The sequence below is a fragment of the Penaeus monodon genome, chromosome 19, assembly GCF_015228065.2.
Source record: "Penaeus monodon isolate SGIC_2016 chromosome 19, NSTDA_Pmon_1, whole genome shotgun sequence".
NCBI lineage: Eukaryota > Metazoa > Arthropoda > Malacostraca > Decapoda > Penaeidae > Penaeus > Penaeus monodon.
In genome coordinates this window covers 2,588,728-2,589,282 of record NC_051404.1, presented here as the reverse complement: position 1 = coordinate 2,589,282, position 555 = coordinate 2,588,728, and the positions used below count along the sequence as shown (strand labels likewise).

The following is a 555-nucleotide window of genomic DNA, read 5'->3' as shown; positions in this document are numbered from 1 at the left end:
TACAGAAAAAAAAACGACAAAGGGAAGCGAGAGGGATGACTCCAGAAAGCAAGCGAAAGGATAGTCCAAATTACTGCGATCGTTTTGTTGACATGCCAAGAAATGATCAAAGAGTAAAATGGCCTGTGTTCAAAGGGAAACTCTGATAGACTCACCTTACCATTCCTTTATGTTATGAAATTGGTGTTTACTCTTCTCTGAGTTGGTGTGTATATACTTTAGTGGGGCCATTAAAATGATTCGGAGCAGGAATCGTTAGCGTGACTCCTTTGTGTCTTTTACTTTAACATGAGTCTCACTCTCTATCTTGGTATATGGTACAATGAAGGTCTACTGATGCTATATAGGGACGAGTAAGATAAATACGATTATTAATATTATATAATATTTACAATAGTTCGTATGGTGTCTAAGGTAAGGTAAGCTAAGTTAATACAGAATGAACAACGTATATATTAACGTATAGTCAGTGTGGCGTTATGACATAGGCCTGTGATCTAGCTTTCCGCTATTAACCTGTTGCTTGTATTTTTTCTAGGTCACCTCCACGGGGAA

General features: G+C 37.7%; 1 protein-coding gene across 1 annotated transcript in view; it reads left to right on the top strand.

The window, feature by feature from the left end:
* LOC119584971 (microtubule-associated protein futsch-like) overlaps positions 1 to 555 on the top strand; it is a gene marked incomplete at its 5' end in the record, with an annotated part of 346,977 nt that overhangs the window by 7,370 nt on the left and 339,052 nt on the right. The window contains 1 exon segment of the mRNA XM_037933567.1: positions 539 to 555. Within this exon segment, the coding sequence (XP_037789495.1) occupies positions 539 to 555 (17 nt within the window).